The sequence below is a fragment of the Heteronotia binoei genome, chromosome 21 (assembly GCF_032191835.1).
Source record: "Heteronotia binoei isolate CCM8104 ecotype False Entrance Well chromosome 21, APGP_CSIRO_Hbin_v1, whole genome shotgun sequence".
NCBI lineage: Eukaryota > Metazoa > Chordata > Lepidosauria > Squamata > Gekkonidae > Heteronotia > Heteronotia binoei.
In genome coordinates, this window is record NC_083243.1 from 31,140,014 (window position 1) to 31,160,303 (window position 20,290).

Genomic DNA, 20,290 nt, shown 5'->3' on the forward strand with positions numbered 1-20,290 from the left:
TTGGACCCTTAGAGAACTGGACACGTCCCAATTTTGGTATAGAGACTCAGTCTTCTCTTTATGCTTTTTTTTTTTGTATTTTTTGTGTGTGTATGTCTGCACCTGGAAGTCATGTCGACCTCAGGTGACTGACCCTTACTGCGAGAGTGGAAGATATTCAGGGAGGTGGCTGAATAAGCCTGCCCCTCCCTCTTGACTAGATATTTCAAGGAGAGTCTCCCATCCGAGTACTAACCACTGCTAACCACTCTGCAGGAGATCGGGTTTGTCTGGGCCACCTTCTCCTTATGCTTTGATTCTTTATGTCTCTTCTCAGGAGGTTCCAAATGTGACTGGACCTTGCAGCAGGCGAATGCAGGCACCTAGATTCTTCCTTTGGAGTGACTGAAGAGGCTCTTTTTAGAGGGATCAGAGCTGTTCTGATAGTTGGGTCCGCAGGAACTGAACAGGCCAATGGGGAACTGGAATGGGGGTAGGCAGGTGGAGCTGAGGGAAGCAGACCCAAGGTAATAGGGCCCAAACTTGGAGTCACTTTGAAGGAACCGAGGAGGACAAAGCCTTCTCCCAAGGTGCAGCTTATAGCCAAGAAGCCTTATCTGACCAACTCCTAGGGGTAAAGCGCTGGAAAATTGAACAAGTTTAGGATGCATTTGCTGTGTAAACTGAGTATCGAATCCTGCCAAGCCTGCCCTGTTGACATCCATGATAATTAGGATGCATTGTGGGCTTCTCCTGAGCACAGAAGGCAGAATTCAAGCTTGTCGTTGTGCATAGTTTTTGTTCCACATTTCTCAAACAGTGTCTTGGATGCCATGACGAGGGACGACAAGCCCAACAAACAGGAAGAGCTCAGGCAGGTAGATGGAGCTTGTACCCTCTTGAAATGGACTCCCAAAGGAGAGCAAAACGAGCCCTCGATGGACAAAAAGGAGTCTTCTTCCAGCCACAATAATGACAAATGCAGTAGAAAGGAACTGGCAGCAAAGGAATGGCAGCAAAAAAGGAACTGAGGGAAAGAAACCCTCTAGGAGGAAAAAAGTTTTGTGCCTGGCCTTTGTAAATGCAGTCCTAGAGGCTGCATGAGAAGACAGAAGGTGACCCACTGTGATTCCAAGAGATTAGCAAACTTAGAAGGAGAGAAGGAAGCAGGAAAAGTGGAGAAGCCATAGGGCGGTCAGGAAAGGGAAAGAGGAAATAGTGGGAAAAGGTCCTTGCAGGCTCTCATCTGTGATTATTCTAACACAGGGCTAAATGAAAAGTCAGGTCTGAACAACAAATCAGAGCTGTCTTTCAGCAACACGCAGTTTTGCAGAATCACTTGGGACCCACTTTGTTGATTCTTTCCAGTGACGTCAACCCTTTCCACCCTGCAGGACAATCCTGAGCAGAGTTACACCCTTTTAAGCCCACTGACTTTTAGTATGCCAAAAGACTGCTTGAGACGACACTGCAGTACACCTTAAAATTTAAAGCATATGGCAGACGGTAAAATCCTTGGTCAAACTCCAGAATGAGAAGTTTCAATCCTGATTCCTCTATGAAATGCATTTCACCACGGTCCAGTAGCAATTCCACAACCAAACGGAGGTTGTTCTGCCTAATCTTCAAAAGCGAGAGGGTTGCGTGGTCTCAATCTGCAGACCAGGCCATCTAAAGGTCTGAAGGTCCCCGTGTCCATAACTTTAAAGCTCTGTGGGGGCACCAGCTGGAATTCAAACCTCTGCAGAAATTTGGCCATCACCACTTTAGCCTCCATCTGGAACAAACAAACCAAACCGGCACAGTGAGCAGTTTTTGACACAGGAGGGCAAGGAACAGAAACCCTGGATCTACTTGTGCATTGCATGGGACAAAATTATGTACATTTAAAAGTCGTCATACAGAAGTCCTCAATGGGATGCCCTTGGGTGCCACCACACCTATCTTCTGCCACCCACCAAGTAGTTTCATAAAGCAGACAGGGCCAGATAGGCCATTATTTTATGGCAGCATTTTCATTTTAAAAGGCATCATGTTGAACAGAGTTTCTGCCGGACATGCTGAAGATTGACTATTTTTATTTATTTATATTAAGATTTATACCCCGCCCTTCTCACCCAGGTGTCTCAGGGCGGCTTACAACACAATAATTAAAACAATTTCAGTTTAAACAATTAAAATACCATTAAATCATAATTTAGTAAAAACAAGATAGAATAAAAACCGGCGGCCTATAGATACATTTTTCATCCAGGATATTTTACATTGTCAGTTAATATCATAGGCCTGCCGGAAGAGGACTGTCTTACAGGCCCTGCGGAATTGCCCTAGATCCCGCAGGGCCCGCACCTCCTCCGGCAGCTGGTTCCACCAATAAGGTGCCGTTATTGAATAGGCCCGGTCCCTGGTGGATTTTAGGCGGGCCTCCTTTGGCCCGGGGACTACCAACAGGTTTTGTGAACCTGAACGTAGTACTCTCTGGGGAACATGTGGGAAGAGACGGTCCCTAAGGTAGGCAGGTCCTAGGCCATATAGGGCTTTAAAGGTCATAACCAACACCTTGTACCGGACTCGGAATATTACTGGCAGCCAGTGCAGACCCTGGAGCCCCGGTCGAATGTGCTCCCATCTTGGGAGCCCTAATAACAGCCGGGCAGCAGCGTTCTGCACCAACTGCAGTTTCCGGGTTCGGCACAGGGGTAGCCCCATGTAGAGGGCATTACAGTAGTCCAGCCTCGAGGTGACCGTAGCATGGATCACTGTTGCCAGGTCGTCACGTTCCAGGAAGGGGGCCAACTGCCTCGCCCGCCTAAGATGAAAAAAAGCGGACTTGGCAGTGGCTGCTATCTGAGCCTCCATCGTCAATGAAGGCTCCAACAGCACCCCCAGGCTCTTAACCCTGCCCGACGCTGTTAATGGAGCGCCGTCAAAAACTGGCAGGGGGAGTTCCCTTCCCGGGCCGCAGCGACCTAAGCAAAGGACCTCTGTCTTCGCCGGGTTCAGCTTCAGCCCACTCAGCCTAAGCCTAAGCCACCTATGAGAGTTGTGCATACCCTCCCTCCTTGACGTTTTGTGGTTGGGCCTGCCTCCTGTGGGAGCCACTGTGTGATTGTGCCCACCACACTGTGTCAGAACTGCAAAGGTGTCCGTCCGCAGGCTCAAAAAAATTTGGGCACCCGCAATGGTACATGGTTAGGAATCATACACCCTGAAAAAATGAATGCAAATTTGTTCTTTCTTGTGTTATCTGGAAAAAATATATACTTCAAATGTATAATTTTTTAAACACAATAACCTTTTTAAAATCCTTACTGTGCTACTGACAGAAATAGAATACCCTAAAAAATAGCTGAAACTGGGGGGAAAACACCACAGTAACTGCCCTATTGAAGGAACAGAGAAAAATGAATAAAGGACACTGCAATGGTGACCAACTTACCTGTGAAAATATCTGCCCAATGCAGGAACGAGGCCCCAAGGAAAATGGGAAATAGGAATAGTAGGGCCTGAAAAATAAATTCAGCAAGAGCAATCAAGCATTTATATGGTTTTGTCCAAATGAGATATACCTATTCTTCAGAAATTAAACAGGATCTCAGCAACACTAAACATTTATCCCAGCGCCAGTTTTTGTTGAGTCAGAAGGTGTTTTATCCGATGTATGAAGCAAGCTCTGATTCACAAAAGCTTATGCTGGAAGGAATGTTGCTTATTTTCAAGATGCCATTGTTTAATTTTGCTGCAAAAGACTAACACAGAGATCCCACTGGAATTATTATCCCGGAAAGCACTTCCACCTAAGACATCATTGTAAGCATAGTAAGTACTTCACTGATGAGATCGGGTCAATCAGGTCAGGGATTGTAATACATCCATTATGTTGAAACAAAGAATGTTGAACACAGACTCACTTGGGTTGATCTTTGCCAAATCGGTCAGGATCGAAAATCAGTGGGTCCTTGAAAAACCTTTCCATGCGTCCCATGATATATGTGTTGAACTGCCAAAAGAAGATACACATTTAAACAGGATACAAATACAACAGTCATCTTCAGCAGCAGACAAATACTTATCTTGCCATGTTATTCCAATGAACAGACACTAATTCAGCATTTAGGCTGCCCAGTTTCCGCAAGGTACTGTGTCTTGGGTACAATACAAAAATAAATGTGCCTTATTTTGTATCATTTATTCTATGTGTTATTAGTTCATTCAGGTTTTTAAAGTCATGCATACTTTTTGGGACATGTAAAAAAGTTAATCCTTTTTAAAAAGAATGCTTGAAAGAGAACACTGCCTTGGGAAGCAGTTCCATGATGGCCATGAGGCCCATCAAACAGAATCAGCTGGAAAGAGAGGAAGTGGCTTTGAGATCTCAGAAGGCCCATCTCATGGGGATTCTGGGTTCTGCTGGAAATTGACATTCCTGAACTAAGTTATTTGAGAAAACTTACATATTTGATCTAAAAAAGGGTGTTTGCAGATCAGGCCAATAGTCAGACGTTTTTTGATGAGAAGACACAACAGTACACAGAGGGTGGAGTATAGTTGCCTGTTTCCCAGAATTCTGAGTTTGAAGCCTCATGGGTTAGCGGCTGATGATGTCATGAAGTGGGACCTACTGAACAGCAGTATTCATGATAATACTTTAGCAGACTACTAGTTACTGTACCACAGCACAAGACATCTCTTAGCATATGAAGTTACAATCATGTGGATTTAAAGGGTTTGGTAGCTACCATAGCAATTATTTTTTAAAAAGGAAATTAGCTCTGTATAAAATGTAAATAGTTGAGATGATGGTGTCTCCCATCTCTGATTTACATGGGCAGTCATTACAGACATGCACAAAAACATTAGAAGAACCCCAAAAGTGTGTGAGGTATTTGGTGGCGCTGAAATTTCAATATGCTGTCTGGAGACCTTGAAAGAGATCCCACAAGACTTGAGACCTGGCTGGAGGGCTACAATAAGTCTATCTGAAACCACAAAAATGTTAAATGAAGCTGATATACTGAAAGGTTGCTTAATTCATTTATCTAAACTGAACTGTATTTTAAGCCGTGGATGCCTACGTAGGCCCATATTCAAGGCTGATCACAGACTTTGTTCAACGGTGCCATAGGAACACAAGCATTAAAAAAACACACTCTGCAAACTTACTAGTCAAAGTAATAACAGCAGCCTAAACAGTTAATGGAATAGGGCTGCCAACCTCCAGGTAGTGGCTGATGATTTCCCGCTATCACAACTGGTCTCTAGGCAACAGAGAGATCAGTTCACCTGGAACATAGACTCTGTGGCATTATACCCCACTGGAGTCCCTCCCCTCCCCAAAATCTCCAGGTATTTTCCAACCTGAAGCTGGCAACCCTCTGAAGAAATAATAACATAAAATCAGGAAACCTAAGCCTGAAATCTTTTGCAAATAGAAAAGCTAAGACTTCTTTCAGTGGGGATGGAGATTGAAGAAAATGGTGGGGACAGAAATTAAAGTGGTATTATAGAGAAAAATCATACAGCTATATCTTATTTGCACTGATGTGGATGGCCCAGGCTAGCCCAATCTCATCACATCCTGAAAGCTAAACAGGGTCAGCCCTGGTTAGCACTTGCATGGGAGACCATTGAAGAAGTCCAGAGTCACTACACAGATGTTGGCAATGATGATGATATTGGATTTTTATCCCGGCGTCCACTCCGAATCTCAGAGTCTCAGCAGCTTGCAATCTCCTTTATCTTTCTCCCTCACAAAAGACACCCTGTGAAGTGAGGGGGCTGAGAGAGCTCTCCCAAAAGCTGCCCTTTCAAGGACAGTTCTGCAAGAGCTGTGGCTGACCCAAGGCCATTCCAGCAGCTGCAAGTGGAAGAGTGGGGAATCAAATCTGGTACTCCCAGATAAGAGTCCACGCTCTTAACCACTACACCAAACTGGTTTTCTTTGCAAATAGCCTTTGAACACTTTGAAAACCCTATGGGGTTGCCATCAATGCTCACTCTAAGCTGTGGAGTCTTATAAGCAAAAATTCTTCATGAGCTACTGGCATTCAAAGCTGTGAGCTACTGCATAAATTATATTGCTCTGGGGCCATTTTTGCTAAGACAAAAATGTGTGAGCTGGAGGCTAAACAACTGTGAGCTAGCTCACACTCTGTTTAGAAGGAATACTAATTGTCATTAGTTAGCTCTGACTTGACAGCACCTTCCACCACACGCCTTATTCAATTTGTAAAATACTGCACATTTTCTTCAGGAACTTCACTTTTTAAAATGAACGCTGGAGACTCAAGAGAGGTAGCAGGGGGCAGCAGCTATATGCGATTGCCTGAAATGCACCCCTTGCTTCAGTCCTGCAGGGCCACAGTAGTTTCACAACAACCAGTGCCAGCCTGAGGGTACATAGCGCCCTAGGCAGGCTTCCTGCCCACCACACCCCTGGCCCCAGCACCGCTGCAATGTGGCACTGAGTTCCATCACCCCCCTGTGCGATGAGGCTTGGCTCCCCATGCTGCCGCCTGCCTTTTCTCTCTCCCTGGCACTGCAATGCAGCCGCACTCCATCACCCCCCCCCCTCAGAACGCACCAAGCTGTGCCACGCCGAGGCTGGGCCCTACCGGCTTCAATGCAGCTGGCACGTCATCTGATGCTTTGAAGCCCACACGGGAGAAGGCTTCTCCCCCCTCCTTCCTGGAACCGGAAGTGAGGGGGAGCGAAGTCTTCTCCCACACGGGCTTCAAAGCATCAGATGGCGTGCTGGCCACATAGAAGCTGGTAGGGCCCAGCCTCAGCACAGTGCGTTCTGAGGGGGGGTGCAATGGAGTGCAGCTGCACTGCAGCACCAGGGAGGGAAGGTGGGCAATGGCGGAGGGAGGCGCAGCAGGGGGAGAGGCAGGCAGGCAAACTAGGCGGTTGTCGTGGGCAGGAGTGTCACATTCTCAGGGTGCAGGCAGGCAGGAGTCCAAAGCCAGTCCAAGGTCAAAGTCCAGGAAGGCAAGCAGGAGCCAAGTCACCAATGCAGAAGCACAAACCGGAATCAGAAGTCAGTGTCCAAAAGCCAAAAGGTCAGGGTGCCAAGGAAATCAAGCAGGTCAGGATCAGGAAGGAGGGTGGATGCAAGCCAGAAAATAGACTTGTTGCTTCCACAAGGTTACCAGATCCTGGGTGGGAGCTATATGGGAGTCTCAATCAGCCTGCTCCCTGGGTGGCAGTGACTCGGCTAAAACTCAGGGCTGAGAGATCTGAAGCCTTGGCGTGCCTCATGTCTTCACTCTGAAAGTTCTTTCCGGAGCCTGCTTCGAACTCTTGAGATGGGAGGAGGAGAGCGGCCACAAGTATAGCCACCTTCAAGAGGGGTTTAGATAAAAATATGGAGCACAGGTCCATCAGTGGCTATTAGCCACAGTGTATGTGTGTATATAAAATTTTTTGCCACTGTGTGACACAGAGTGTTGGACTTGATGGGCTGTTGGCCTGATCCAACATGGCTTCTCTTATGTTCTTATGAGAGCTTGGAGGAGATTGATCGTCAACAGCTGACACTGCTGTCTGGAGAGTGATTGATGGGCCAGCTGCTGTTTGTTCAGCTGAGGAATTGGCTGGCAACTCTTCCAGGTCTGTTAACCCTTCCAGCTCCTCCTTGTCAGGGCTCATGACAGGGAGCCCAATATGTCGTCCCCCTTCCCGGCACCCTAGGCAACCACCTAGTTTGCCAAGTGGGCAAGCCAGCCCTGACAACAGCATACCTTCTGGCAGCCTATCTTGTAGACAATCACAGATAACAATCCATTCAAAAGACTCACAATTACAGTGGTTTTTGCTGGAATTCTGACCCCTTCTACGACGCCTTCCTTTCCTGTCCAGCGTATGGTGCCTGGAACTGGTGGGTACAATCGCAGGACTTCTTTGAGGACCTAAGAGAGGGAACACGGATGCATCTCAGGGTACACAGAGGAGCCACCCCTTCCTTCAGCATATCACATGACAGGTAATAGGAATGGACCTGTATCTGGAATGCCTTGCTTGAAATCATGGGTTGGTTTACTGGGGGATGTTCAGCAAATTTTTCACCTTTAGCTTGCTGTCACAGTTGTGACCATTCTAATACGGTCAATACTACAGTGAAAGGTAGTTGCCCACAAGAAGCTGTATTGCATGACCAGACTGAAGTCTGTATACAGACATCACTTCTAACCAATAGTAAACAGTATCTGATTTGATGTGGGGCTTCTGCACATACTTTATGCCTTCCCTTCTCACATAGAGAACTCTTATTAGAAATTAACACATAACAAAAGCAGAGCCTTGCCGGATCAGTATCTAGCCCTGCTCACACAGCAGCCAGAACAGTAGCCCTGGGGGCCAACAAACACGATGTAGTGGCCAAGACCCTCCCCTGATGCAGACTCCTAGTGCTGGTCTTCAGAGGTCCCCTGTGAAAGCAGCAGTCATTTCCAACTCTGGGGTGACATTGCATCACGATGTTTTCACAGCAGACTTTTTAACAGGATGGTTTGCCATTGCCTTCCCCAGTTATCTACATTTTACCCCCAGCAAGCCGGGTACTCATTTTACCAACCTTGGAAGGATGAAAGCCTGAGTCAACCTTCAGCTGGCTACCTGAACCCATCTTCCACCAGGATCAAACTCAGGTTGTGAGCAGAGCTTGGACTGCAGTATTGCAGCTTACCACTCTGTGTCACGGGGCTCCATTCAGAGGTTTACCTTCTTCAGAGGTTTACTGCCTCTGAATACAAAGATTCCTACTGCTTACCATGGCTAGTTGCCTCCGTGACTTCATCCATCATGATGTATTACTGCAGAATCCTGAGTTACCTGGACTTAGTTTCCATCCCACAAACTGGGATTTGAAGTGTGCATTGAATTTTGGTTTAGAATCCTAGTTTGTGCAGGAAAAAAATATAACTCCGATTAAACTACGCACATGCATTTGTTTGTCCTGGGCAACCAGAGTTGGTTTCTCACTGCGATTCTCTGCACAAAATATGAGAGGAGAAGGAACGACGAGCAAGGTGTGTGCATAAGCTCCGCAGCCAACTGGCTTAATGCCAGTTACTGTGACATCTGAACACGGGCAAAATGTGTCTTATCTGCAGCACAGTCCCAAAAGCTTTGGTTTTGACCAATATTTCTTTCTTGCTTAATGGAAGCAGAAGAGATAAACAAATCCCACTCATTTGCTCAAAAGCAAAAAATGGTAAAAGTAGGGAAAATTTGCGGGCCTGGGGAAGGAGGGGAGGATATCTAATAGAGATGTACAATGAACAGCCATGGAACAAGAGATCTGAACAAGATTGTACTGCTTTAAAGGGTTTCATGTTCTCTTGGTTCAAATAACATTCCTTGAAAACAAGGTTTTAAGAGAAGATGCATGAGTTATATGCAACAAATGACTAACAATGTTTAAATTATGTACAATATATAAATGAGACCAAGAGCATAGTGTGTGTATAATGCCAGTGTAGTGATCCTTGTGAGATGGTGGGTGGTGAAAACTCTAGCAGTGATTGGATGAAACATTCTACTGCCACAGAGTGGTAGAATCAGAGTAATACAGAACTCAACACTGCACACCCAGCATTTTGAGTAACAGAAGATACTACTGTGTTATATTATCATCTGCTGCTATTCACAGATCTTACCAACAACTTTAATTCAATCTCAACTATACATATCACCCAGCATCTTGACTCTAAGGTATGAGGAAATCTGTTTCAATGTATTTGAAGAACTGTGTATATGCATGAAAGCTTCCCAGGCCCTATTCCCACCCATAACCACTCTACCACACTGGCTCCTTGTGGTCTTACAGCACAGTAAAGGATCTAGGACAGCTTTGAACTGCCTGGGGTCTCAATTTGCAGCTTCACCTGTATTAAGTAGTACCTGCGATAAGTACTGGAGGTTCCCCAGATCTTCATAACTAATATCTCTCTTTACACCAACAACCGCATCCACTTCAGCCAGAAGTCTAACAAGCACAGACAGGAAAATTTTAGTCAATTACCTACTGATTTTAAGCTAAAACATATACCTCTGTATTTGAAAAGATAAGGATTACCCTGCAAGGGCCACATTTTCCCACCATGATTTCTTTTATTCAGTCTCTTTACTCAGTGGTCACAAAGCAACACTATGTAGAATCATAGAGTTGGAAGGGACCTCCAGGATAATCTAGTCCAACCCCCTGCACAATGCAGGAAACTCACAAATACCTCCCCCTAAATTCACAGGATCTTCATTGCTGTCAGATGGCCATCTAGCCTCTGTTTAAAAACCTCCAAGGAAGGATAGCCCACCACCTCCCGAGGAAGCCTATTCCACTGAGGAACTGCTCTAAGTTCTTTGCACTTAAATTTAACACAGCAATGAATGTCTTATCATAACATGGTGTCAATGTAGTTCCAGAATAAAATAGATACTGCTAAAATTAATTATCATGCAAGAGCCGTAAAGATCCAACTATACTGATGTTCCAAGAGAATAAATAAAAGCAATCCGTAACTGTCTTTTATTTCATTAAACACATCTCAGTTACATTATCCTTTCAATAAATTCTCAACTCGTGGTGATATCCTAAACAAGAGCAACGTCACAGACCTCCTAACGTCACAGACTTCAATGGACTAAAGATTCTGCTTGGAATGGCATTGTGAAGTACTGCCAAGGAGAAGGAGGAAGAGGAGGAGGAAGAAGAGGTACCAAAAATGAACAGGCTACACCACTCCCCTGAATCAGAAACCTTAAAAAGAATGGGGTATGTCAATGGTCCAATTTACCTACTTCGCCATTACTTCTGGTTGCCGGCCCAGCTCCATGATTGAGAAAGCCAACTGACTTGCAGTGGTGTCGTGACCTGCATGACAGGAAGTCGAATGAGGTGGGGAATGTGCAGGAGTTCCTCTGCATATTAGGCAATGCCCCCCTGATGTAGCCAATCCTCCAAGAGCTTAGAGGGCTCTTCTTACAGGGCCTACTGTAAGCTCCAGGAGGATTGGCTACATCAGGGGGCATGGCCTAATATGCAGAGGAACTCCTGCTAGAAAAAGAGCCCTGGGAATGTGGAAGGAAACAAAACAAGAAACTGGACATACCCATTTCTTCAGTGCAAAGAAATCCAAGTTACAATACTTCCAAAGCAATGACCAACATTTAAACATATGGGTGGGTGGATGGATGGATGGATGGATGGATGGCTAGCTCACAGCAAGCTAGCTAGGCTAGACTTCAGTTGTGTGAGAAATTCCTTTTATCTGATCCTTCCCTCAGCTAATAAAACTCTTGACTTCCTATCAGTAAGTGGCTGAATGGGAGGGCATCTAGGTGTGATTCTGGGGCAAAAAACGCAGGACAGTCCCCAGAAACATGGCTACCCCTTCCATCCTGCATCTCTGGGACCAAGCAAGGGGCAACCCCTCCTCTTGCGTGAGGCAGATAGCAGCTGCTTCTAGAAACTGGTTGCCCAAGCCCTATATTGGGTGCATGTGAGCGGCCACTGGCACACAGCCAACTGCCTGAACCATAGGCAGGGTGGGCACAAGTTGTCACTGCACAGCCAATTGCCTGAGCCCTGAATGACAAAACACAAGGCACCATGGTCTCTAAGCTAGACAAAAACAATGAACAGACCATGCAATTCACAACAAACATATATGTAAGTATATGACAATGTAGAACACGAAGACAATATTGATAAAATTACTGTCCATGAACGGTGAAAAACCTTTTCAGTTCAAACCCAGGTGTTCTACAAATATAGTCCCATAGAGAGTGCTTTGCTCTTTCTTCCACTAGCCAATGGGACTTCTCTTGAACAAGAGACAAACTTCCAAAAAGGTGAGAAGGATCCCTAAACCCGATCTGCTATTTGAATATAAGCAGTTTCCTGTCTTCCTCAAGAGCTCCTTCCTTTCTCAATTAGTGTCTCAACCAAGTTTCTTTCAAATAGAACACAGTAGCCTCCAGCCATCACACAGAGCGTGAGCTTCACCAGCATCCTTGGGCTATTTGTCCTATCAGGTGGCACAGGACATAGCATTTTGAACTGATCTTCAGTCTAGAGATTATTCCTGCAATTTAAGCCCAATTCTCATTTATTTGGCAGGAAATTTAGCCACTTATAGCTGATCGTTCATTTACTAATATAAATTTGGCCAATTCATTGACCCAGATTAATTCCCTGATGTGAATGCCAACGCTGATCAGAATCCGTTTGGATAGAAGAAGTGGATTTATACCCTGCCCTTCTCTCTGAAATAGAGTCTCAGAGCAGCTTACAATCTCCTTTATCTTCTTCTCCCACAACAGACACCTTGTAAGGTAGGTGGGGCTGAGAGAGTTCTCACAGAAGCTGCCCCTTCAAGGACAACTCTGCCAGAGCTATGGCTGACCCAAGGAAGTTCCAGCAGGTGCAAGTGGAGGAGTGGGGAATCAAACCCGGTTCTCCCAGATAAGAGTCCGTATACTTAACCACTACACCAAACTGGCTCTTGGAAGCTTGATTCTAACGTGCAGATTGTCTTTAGTAGATCAGTATGTTTGTGTGTTAAAAGAAGGGCAGCAGCTCCACAAACCGGCAAAGAAGAAGGTGACAAAGTTGTCCAGCATGCTCTCATAATCGCAATCCCCCTCTTGCGCTGTTGAGGCAGAAAACAAAGGGCAAAGGTTGACACTCTTCGCCAAAGGTACAAGGGGGCAAAAATACAATATGGCTCTGGTCTGGAGCCAAGTAAATGCCTACAGAAGAGAAGTGAGTGACAACAAAGTCTACAAAACAGAGATGGAGGGGGGAGCCATGGTTCCAACAAAGCCATTTAAGTCCAAGATTCTCCCTCAGTGCCATCTAGAAGATGCTGCCTGAGGAATTTCAATCATGCAGTTAGCTAGAATGGGAAGGGAAGTTTCTGATTACTAGGTGGGTCTTCACCATCTACAAGCTGATCTTCTGCCCATCTTTAGGCTCCGACCCTCAGGCTAAGAGTCGAAGGACAAGAGCCCTTAGGTTCTTCCCCTTGGGCTCATGCCCAAGGGCCTCTGTCACAAGCACACCCAGGCCTTAAATCCCTGTGTCCAAAGAAGAAAGCAAACTCAGAAGGATGTTACTAAGCTGCTGTTAACTAGGAGGTGTTGCAAAATTAGGGCTGGATTGAGTCTCAGTCATCTGCCCATGCCAACCCAGTGTTATTTCATTTTCTATATTAATATGGTTGAAACTTTGGTTCTGTTTCCCAGGAGGTTTTAGAACACTATAATTGATGTGACCTCCCTGATACCATAACACTGTCTTTCAGCCTCACATGACTTTTGCATTTTGGAATGTTTATATGCTATCAAATACTAAATAGACACTATATCAGAAACTAGCTCCTTTGACTCTCTGGATCACCCTGACTTTCCTTGGCCTTTCTGACCCACAGAGATAGGGAGAAAGGGTTGAGCTCCGTCGTGTACGTTACTATATGTCAGATGTTCATCACTAGAGCTGACTGGCAGTTACACTGGCTCCTATGGATGGAGAAAGGTACTTAACATGTGAATGTATTCTTGTTTGTTGTTATTCTGGCCAACCTCCATGTGATATGGGACTTGACAGAGTGACTGGGGTATATCCTTTTATAAACTTACTGCGCACAATGTTTAAATATTCAATTTTGATTAATGAGGTGTGATTCTTATATGTTTTAATGAATTTACAATGGGATTCAAGTTAAATAAATAAGAGGGTTTTTTTGGAAGAACTGTCTCTCTTTCTTGGTGCAACCGGGAAACCAGTTTCTCTCTCTTCCCAAATGAACAGAATGGAAATGAGACTGCAAGAAAGGGTTCCTGCACTCCTCTTTTCCATGACAGCAGGATTTTCCCTAGTTCCTCCACGCTTTCTCATATGAAGACACTGAACAATGTCCCCCCCCACCTCCACACACACAAGGGCTTTCCTACCTGCATTCTTCAAGATCTGCGTGAGAATATCCAGGGGGGTCTCCTCTCCATTCTGAATAGCCTTGCACCTCCGCTCGATACAGTCCTTCCCAGTACGACGTAACAGTTGCACATTTTCTTGAATCTCTTTCACCACTTTTCTGTTTCTTGGGATGTACTAAACAGATAACAGGTGTTACCATGAGCACAGAAGCATACAGCAAAACACGGCATGACAGAGGGTGTGTTGTAAGCCATATACTTCCCATCAAGACAGGGAGATGCAGAAGGTGGGCTGGCTGTGGTCTGATCCTGCAAACTGCTTTTGTTCTTAAGCAAGGAATGTAAAATTACTTTACAGGTTAAAAAGAGCAAGAGTCCAGTAGCATCTAACAAAATATGTGGCTAGTGGTAAGCTGCAGTACTGCAGTCCAAGCTGTGCTCACGACCTGAGTTCGATCCAGGGGGAAGCTGGGTTCAGGTAGCCAGCTCAAGGTTGACTCAGCCTTCCATCCTTCCGAGGTCAGTAAAATGAGTACCCAGCTTGCTGGGGGTAAAGTGTAGATGACTGGGAAGGCAATGGCAAACCACCCTGTAAAAAAGTCTGCCATGAGAACATTGTGAAAGTGACGTCACTCCAGAGTTGGAAATGACTGGTGCTTGCACAAGGGACTACCTTTACCTTTTAAAAGAAGCTTTCATGAATCTGAAGTGAGCAGTGACTAACAAAAACTCCTACCCCACCACATATTTTGTTAGGCTTTGAGGTGCTCTTTTCTACTGCTACACACAGACACATGGCTACCCATCTTGGGTTTTTTAACAGGTTATTCCTTAGTTGTCAGGAGATCATGAATATGCACTCCTGTTTTTCTAAAGTTCGGACAATCTAATAAGGGATTCCTGCAAGACATGTTCTCAGACCTTCCTGGTCTTAATTCCCTCAACTTGTTCCACAGTCTCCTACTTCTGGGATTTACTTTTTCCTACATGCACCACACATTTCTACCCTTGCAATTACTTGATTTCAGATTACAAGCCTGGGGAAGGACCTTGTGATTTAAAATAAACCTGTTGTTGCAGACCACTTATCAATTTTGCATCCGTCAGCCTGAAAACAGGCGTGGGACTAGTTCCAGTCCAACATACAATTTAAAAATCCAGAGCATGTGTTGTCAGGGGCTTCCCTCTCAAGAGGGATGTGATGTCACAGAACGCTGGGTCAACATCCCTGTTGGCATGGGTTTGTGGCCTGAAGCAAGCAGACATACAAAAGAAGAAGATATTGGATTTATATCCCGCCCTCCACACCAAATCTCAGAGCAGCTCACAATCTCCTTTATCATCCTCCCCCACTACAGACACCCTGTGAGGTAGGAGGGGCTGAGAGGGCTCTCACAGCAGCTGCCCTTTCAAGGACAACCAGAGCTATGGCTAACCCAAGGCCATTCCAGCAGGTGCAAGTGGAAGAGTGGGGAATCAAACCCAGATAAGGGCACAAGCAGCTCAGACTAATGGACAAACTAGAATGACTGGCTTTCCTCAGTACTTTGTGTTGTTTTAGGAGTAACAACACAGGACCTCAATTTGAACTAGGGCTATGGTGTATGTGGGGAGGGGTTTCACTGTACAGTGATTAAAACTGACCCCTCCATTCATCTGTCTTTTTTTTCTTGGCTAACCAGGGGGAGGGGTTGCACAGGGAAAGAATTCATAAAGGTGTGTGGGGGGGAGACTTCATTCACCTTGAAAAAAGGTTTGCGCGACTCAGTCATTCCTTGTGAGATCAGAGACATAGCATGTGGAAAAGGTGCCAGGTCATCGTTGAGGGTGTTCAGTTCCAAGCCAAATGCCACCTAATTATATTGAGAAAAACAAGATTAGTCAAACACCTTTGGTAGCTGGAGAGCGGATTTATAGGTATCTCATTGCTGGGATTGTTCTATTTCATCATCTGTGAGAATTCTGTATCATGCAAAACAGTGAAGCAAATCATGCAAATTTAAAATTCCACAGACAAATGGACAGACCGAAGTTAGTCCTTATTATTATGGACGAAAGCCTGCGAACACCATTTTCCAGAAGGGGGCCTTCAAATGGCTTACAGTTATTAGGGTTTGCGCTTTCTCAAGCACAGCTTCCCAGTCTTTCCAAGCTTCCCTATCATCCACTAATATGTAGTGGAGGGGTCCCCAAACTTTTAAAGCCTGCAGGCACCATTGGAAAGGTGGTGGGTGCAACCTCAAAATGGCTGCCTCAGAAAGTGGAATCAAGTACAAAATGGCTGCCACAGGAAGCAGAAGCAAAATGTCAAGGAGTGAGGTTATGTATTAACTCTAATAACTCTTCAATACTTCAGGTAGAAGCTCTGTTTAACAGAATGTCTTTTTAAATGAACATATTATTTTAAAATATTTTTCTGGCTTACACACACATTAACGTAGTGAAGATTCTTGTGTTGTGGTGGCAGCTGTTACTGAAGAAACTTTTTAAAAATCTGCACAGTCAATCAGAAGATCTGCTGGGCAAAAGCCTCATCTGGCCCCATCCACTTTCTAAAAATATTTGGTGGCACCAGGTAAGGGGTCAGCCGGTACCATGGACTGCCCATTAGCACCATGTCTGGGACATAGCTCAAATTCCTGAGCCAATGTCCCTGACTACCCTACTCTTAACAGTATCCCCATGGCAATTCTTTCATCATGAAACTGAACCTGAGGCCTTTGCATCCCAAACAGGCACTCTCAAACAGTTTGGTGTAACAGTTAAGACCGCAGTGTCTTATCTGGGAGAACCGGGTTTGATTCCCCACTCCTCCACATGCAACTACTGGAGTGATCTTGGGTCAGTCATAACTCTGTCAGAGACTGTTTCCTCAAGAGCAGTTTCTGTCAGAACTCTCAGCCCCACCTACCTCACAGGGAGTTGTGGGGAGGGGAAGGGAAAGGAGATTGTAAGCTGCTCTGAGACTCCTTTGGGTAGTGAACGGTGGGGTATAAATCCAATATCCTCCTCCTCCACCTGCCATTGAGCCACAAATGGACCAACAATTTTGCTTAGTATGAGCAAAATTGCTTGACATGAGCAATAATTCACTCACTTAATACCTTTGCAATGATGTCAAGAGTCACCCGTCTCAGCAGGTTCATCATATCTACTTCTGTCTCTCCATCAGCTTTCTCTTCCAACACCTTCATAAGTTCCTCTGCTTTGTCATTGAAGGTTTCCATCAAGCCAATCAGGTAACTGGACAATTTAAAAAAAAAATGACTGCTGAGGAAGAAGCTTTGTGGTGAGACAAGATTGCCTTCTGTGCAAAAACATGGTGTATCCAGTGTATGCTATCATGTAGAGGCACAATAATTTAAGTGGGGAGGTGTCCCTACAAGGCACTGTCCCTCAGAACAGGTTTCCAGTTGACTCTGAGAGAGCCTGGAGATTTACACAGAAGGAGACGTTTCCTTTTTTAAAATCAGGGGTTGTCTCAGCAGCAGGGCTCCCCTCCCCTTTTCATTTCCCCCTATCTATTCTAGTTATCACATCATACATTCTGTTCCTACAGTATCATCTTGGATAGAAAACAGCTCTTTTGCCAGGCTTTCAGCTGAGGCAGTGGATGTCACTTGTTATCAGCCTCTCCCCTTCGTTCCATCCCAGTGCTATAAGATCTGCTGGACCTGGACAATAGGCCATGTCTGTGAGGCAGAACCTGCCATTTTAGTCTCTATTGTCACTCTGTAGTTTTTGATTTTATATATTTTAAATTGGTCTTTTATTGTTTTTTACTGTTGTTTTTATGATGCAACCCGCCCTGAGCCTGTTCTATGGAAAGGGTGGGCTAAAAATTGAATAAATAAATAAAATAAAATAAATAGATGCACAGTTAATCTCAAAAACCTGCAAGGAAGTGGGTTTTATAACCTCCACTGGAAGCTCCTTCCCATGATCGGGATATTCCTCCTAGCATCTCAAGGCAAAAATGAGCCATGATGGTGACAACCACACTTTTTGTTTCAGCACCACTCATCTCTGGCCATTGGAACTGGAATAGGATAAAAGAAGTCTGAGTAGCAGGATATCACGGAAGTTCAGCTCCGCTTTTGAAGAAAGGTTAAAATGCTTGGGGCTCTTCAGCTTGGAGAAACATCAACTGCGGAGTGACATGATAGAGGTTTACAAGATTATGCGTGGGACAGAGAAGGTAGAGAAAGAAGTACTTTTCTCTCTTTCTCATAATACAAGAACTCGTGGGCATTCAATAAAATTGCTGAGCAGTCGGGTTCGAACTGATAAAAGGAAGTACCTCTTCACCCAAAGGGTGACTAACATGTGGAATCCACTGCCACAGGAGGTGGTGGCGGCTACAAGCATAGACAGCTTCAAGAAGGGAATGGATAAGCGTATGGAGCAGAGGTCCATCAGTGACTATTAGCCACAGCTTATTGTTGGAACTCTCTGTCTGGGGCAGTGATGCTCTGTATTCTTCTGCTTGGGGATCACAGTGGAAGGGCTTCTAGCCCCACTGGTGGACCTCTTGTTGGCACTTGGGTTTTTTGGCCACTGTGTGACACAGAGTGTTGGACTGGATGGGCCACTGGCCTGATCCAACACAGCTTCTCTTATTTTCTTAACATTAGAGACATCTACATACCACACTTAATAGCTAAATTGGGAAGACACACTGTAACCTTTTTTCTCTTTCTATATTTGACCCTGTGATGGACTGTCAAAGGTTAATGCCTAACAGAATCTGATAAGTTTTGAGTGACAGGTTGTTCAAATGGAATTCTGTTGAGAAAATCAGTTAAGGAATGACAGTTGGGAACTGACAGTTGAAGAAGAGCAGTTAAGCACTGACTGTAGACTGGGAAGGAGGCTGTGAGAGTGAGTGGATAAAAGAGGATTCTCATTCAAGCCAAAACAGGGAAACAGCTTCCAGTAAAGACAAGTTAAGGAAATAGCTTTTAGAAAAAAGGAGTAATCCCTGGTCTGTGTATAAAGGAGGATTTTTGAAACTTTGTTGTAAGGTTCTGCTTTTTAAATTTTACGTGCTGGTGAAACTCTGAAAAGAAAGCCTCTCTCCTCAAAACTTTAAAGATGCTGAATAGCAGAACACTTATTTGTTGGCAACAAATTATCTGGTGTTTGTATGAATACAAAGTTACCTCAGTTTTATTATCTGTTCACCTCATACATCCTACACCTGATTCACCTGACCTTTTCTCTTCCAAGTAAAAACATTTTATTTTTGAGCTTTCAAAAGCCTCTTGTGTGCCATTTCAAAAGCATAATCTAAGAAGATGATTTTTGTCTCTTCCCTCAGTTCCCTGGGCTGGATCAACTTATAAAATATATCTATCTATCTATTTATTTATTTTATTTTGGTTAATTTATACTCCGCGGGTTCAGGGCGGATTACATACAGATAAACTAAGCAAATATAATACAGTAAAACCAATAAAATACAGTTAAAACAGCAACATAACACAGTACAGTATATATTACGTGCACATGCGTGTGTGATATATATAAAAAGTGACTGGGTCGGACAGCCATAGACAAATATAAAGCAAGAAAGAAGACAGAAGGGAAATTCCTGTGTGTGAAGGAGGGAAGACAGTGAGATTGCCATATGTAAAATCTCTGTAGTGTTCTGAGGTGATGTATGTTATACTGCCTTTCTTATTTTCACTGCCACCGAATTCTTAGTTAAACCCAAGAACAAGATGGCTTAGTTGTAAAGAGCAGACTGGCAGAACAGACAGACAGAAGAGTAGATTGACAGAACATACATCTCATGGGAATAGCTCTAAGGTAAAAGGTGATCTTTTACTCTAAAATAAACATTTTTTCTTAAACATGTACAGAGTTTATTTAGAAGCAAAGCAGCGTAATGGTTTCTGTATGATTAACAAACATAATAGCTCCTTAAATAGACCTAGTGACACAGGCTTATTTTCTCACTCGCCACTCAGGCCAGTATGTTCCCCAAAGCTTAACTTCCCGACTTCCACACAGATTTAGTTTCTTCACTTGCCATTTAGGCTGATAATCTCCATACAGACTTATTTTCTTCACTGGGAGATGTAGGCCCCTATGCTGGCGACGTAGGGGGAGGTTCCCCCTGCCGGCCCAATGTGGGCCGGTGGGTTGCGAACCTCCCAAGTGGGGGAACCCCCGCCCAGACCCGGGGGCTTGGCAGCCCTACTTCACAAGGTTGTTGAGAGGATAAAATGGAGGTAATAATAATAATAATAATAATAATAATAATAATAATAATAATAATAAATTTATTTTTGTATCCCGCCCTCCCCCGCCAAAGGCGGGCTCAGGACGGCTCACAGACATGGAATTCCATGATTCAAATAAAACAATG

At 44.6% G+C, this 20,290-nt stretch overlaps 1 protein-coding gene across 4 annotated transcripts in view; it reads right to left on the reverse strand.

Moving 5' to 3' along the window:
- Positions 1 to 513: 513 nt before the first annotated feature.
- LOC132589971 (cholesterol 24-hydroxylase-like) overlaps positions 514 to 20,290 on the reverse strand; it is a 28,197-nt gene continuing 8,420 nt past the window's right edge. Inside the window, exons 6-15 of one of the 4 annotated variants that reach the window (XM_060262775.1) lie at positions 17,022 to 17,160; positions 15,660 to 15,770; positions 13,936 to 14,092; positions 12,570 to 12,632; positions 10,780 to 10,852; positions 9,883 to 9,967; positions 7,779 to 7,889; positions 3,891 to 3,979; positions 3,419 to 3,485; positions 514 to 1,756 (exon numbers count right to left, since the gene is read on the reverse strand). In XM_060262775.1, coding sequence (XP_060118758.1) covers positions 1,598 to 1,756; positions 3,419 to 3,485; positions 3,891 to 3,979; positions 7,779 to 7,889; positions 9,883 to 9,967; positions 10,780 to 10,852; positions 12,570 to 12,632; positions 13,936 to 14,092; positions 15,660 to 15,770; positions 17,022 to 17,160 — 1,054 coding nt within the window. In that variant the 3' untranslated portion in view covers positions 514 to 1,597. The remainder of the gene's footprint in view (positions 1,757 to 3,418; positions 3,486 to 3,890; positions 3,980 to 7,778; positions 7,890 to 9,882; positions 9,968 to 10,779; positions 10,853 to 12,569; positions 12,633 to 13,935; positions 14,093 to 15,659; positions 15,771 to 17,021; positions 17,161 to 20,290) is intronic. The other 3 variants (XM_060262777.1, XM_060262776.1, XM_060262778.1) reach the window with 3 other exon arrangements.